At 61.7% G+C, this 1,185-nt stretch overlaps 1 protein-coding gene across 1 annotated transcript in view; it reads right to left on the reverse strand.

Annotated features, from left to right (window-relative positions):
* Nucleotides 1-385, reverse strand: part of TRAM1 (translocation associated membrane protein 1) — a 28,843-nt gene extending 28,458 nt beyond the window's left edge. The window contains exon 1 of the mRNA XM_046642168.1: nucleotides 123-385. Coding sequence (XP_046498124.1) covers nucleotides 123-245 — 123 coding nt within the window. The 5' untranslated portion in view covers nucleotides 246-385. The remainder of the gene's footprint in view (nucleotides 1-122) is intronic.
* Nucleotides 386-1,185: the final 800 nt, after the last annotated feature.

Here is a 1,185-nt window from a genome sequence, read left to right on the forward strand (position 1 = left end):
GGGAAGGGCAGACGCGACCTCCCGCCGGCCCGGCCGAGGGGCCGAGGGGCCGAGGGGCCGAGGCTGGCCGCGGGGCCGGGAGCGGCGGCGGGGCGGGCGGTTGGGGCGCGGGGCGGGCTCACCTCGAACATGAGCCCCAGCAGGAAGACCATGGCCACGCAGGAGACGATGTCCGCGTGATTCTGCAGGATGAATTCGTGGCTCAGGACCGGGGGGCTCTTGCTGCTCTTCTTGCGAATCGCCATGGCGAGGCCGCCGCCCGTGCCCGCAGGTGCTCCGCCCGGCTGCCCAAATGCTCAGCGCCCAGCCGCCGCCTCCGCCTCCTCCCCCCGGCCGCTCCTCACTGCCCCGCCGCCGCCGCTCGCTGGGGCTTCACTTCCCATCCCACACCAGTACGCAACCGCCGGGGCCGCCCGGAAAAAAAAACCAGCGAGCCCACTGCGGGGGCGAGCATGCGCAGCCGGGAGACGGCGCTCGCTCGCGCAGCGGCCGCCCCGGCGAGCCCACAGCGCCCCCTGGGGACCGGAGGCCGTCGGGAGGGGCCGGCGTGTGTAAGGGACCCGAACGGCGCGCGGCCCCTGGGCGCCGGGGGGACGGGGTTGCGAGTCGTTTGAGTTGCGAGCTTCCTGCGCCTGGTTCACAGGCTGAGTCCACCTCGGGGTCCGCGGGTTGCCACGTGCTGGGGCGTGTCCCGCCCACACACGCCTTCCCGTCCTCTTGGCGACCCGGGACTTGGTGTCAGTGCCTGCTTCCATATGGATTGTCACTTTTTTGAAAGCCACTGCCACCATCAAGATAATTTAAACTTACGACTACAGCCTCACTACACAGGGTACAGTGCGTTCTTCAGTTTTAGCATCTGCCTTAGAAATTAACATCAGAGTTATTTTAAACACGCCTGGGGGCTTTTTCTTATTCTTTGTAGGCTCGAACTAGTTTTTTCAAAAGGAACAATTTCTATTCGGTCACGCCTACCCATCCCTATTTCTATCCCCATGCCCCACGGGGCCTCCAAGTGAAGATAATGGGATCAGTTTGGGTTTACTTCCTTCATACTTTCACTAACAACACTTCTTGGTAATCTAGAGAGATCGTAAAAAAAAAGGTTTGTGGATTACACAGGTCCTCTTCTTTCATCTTTGCCCAAACTAAGACTTCCTTGTATTCTTTCTCCTGATGAAAAGT

The sequence above is a fragment of the Equus quagga genome, chromosome 16, assembly GCF_021613505.1.
Source record: "Equus quagga isolate Etosha38 chromosome 16, UCLA_HA_Equagga_1.0, whole genome shotgun sequence".
Lineage (NCBI taxonomy): Eukaryota > Metazoa > Chordata > Mammalia > Perissodactyla > Equidae > Equus > Equus quagga.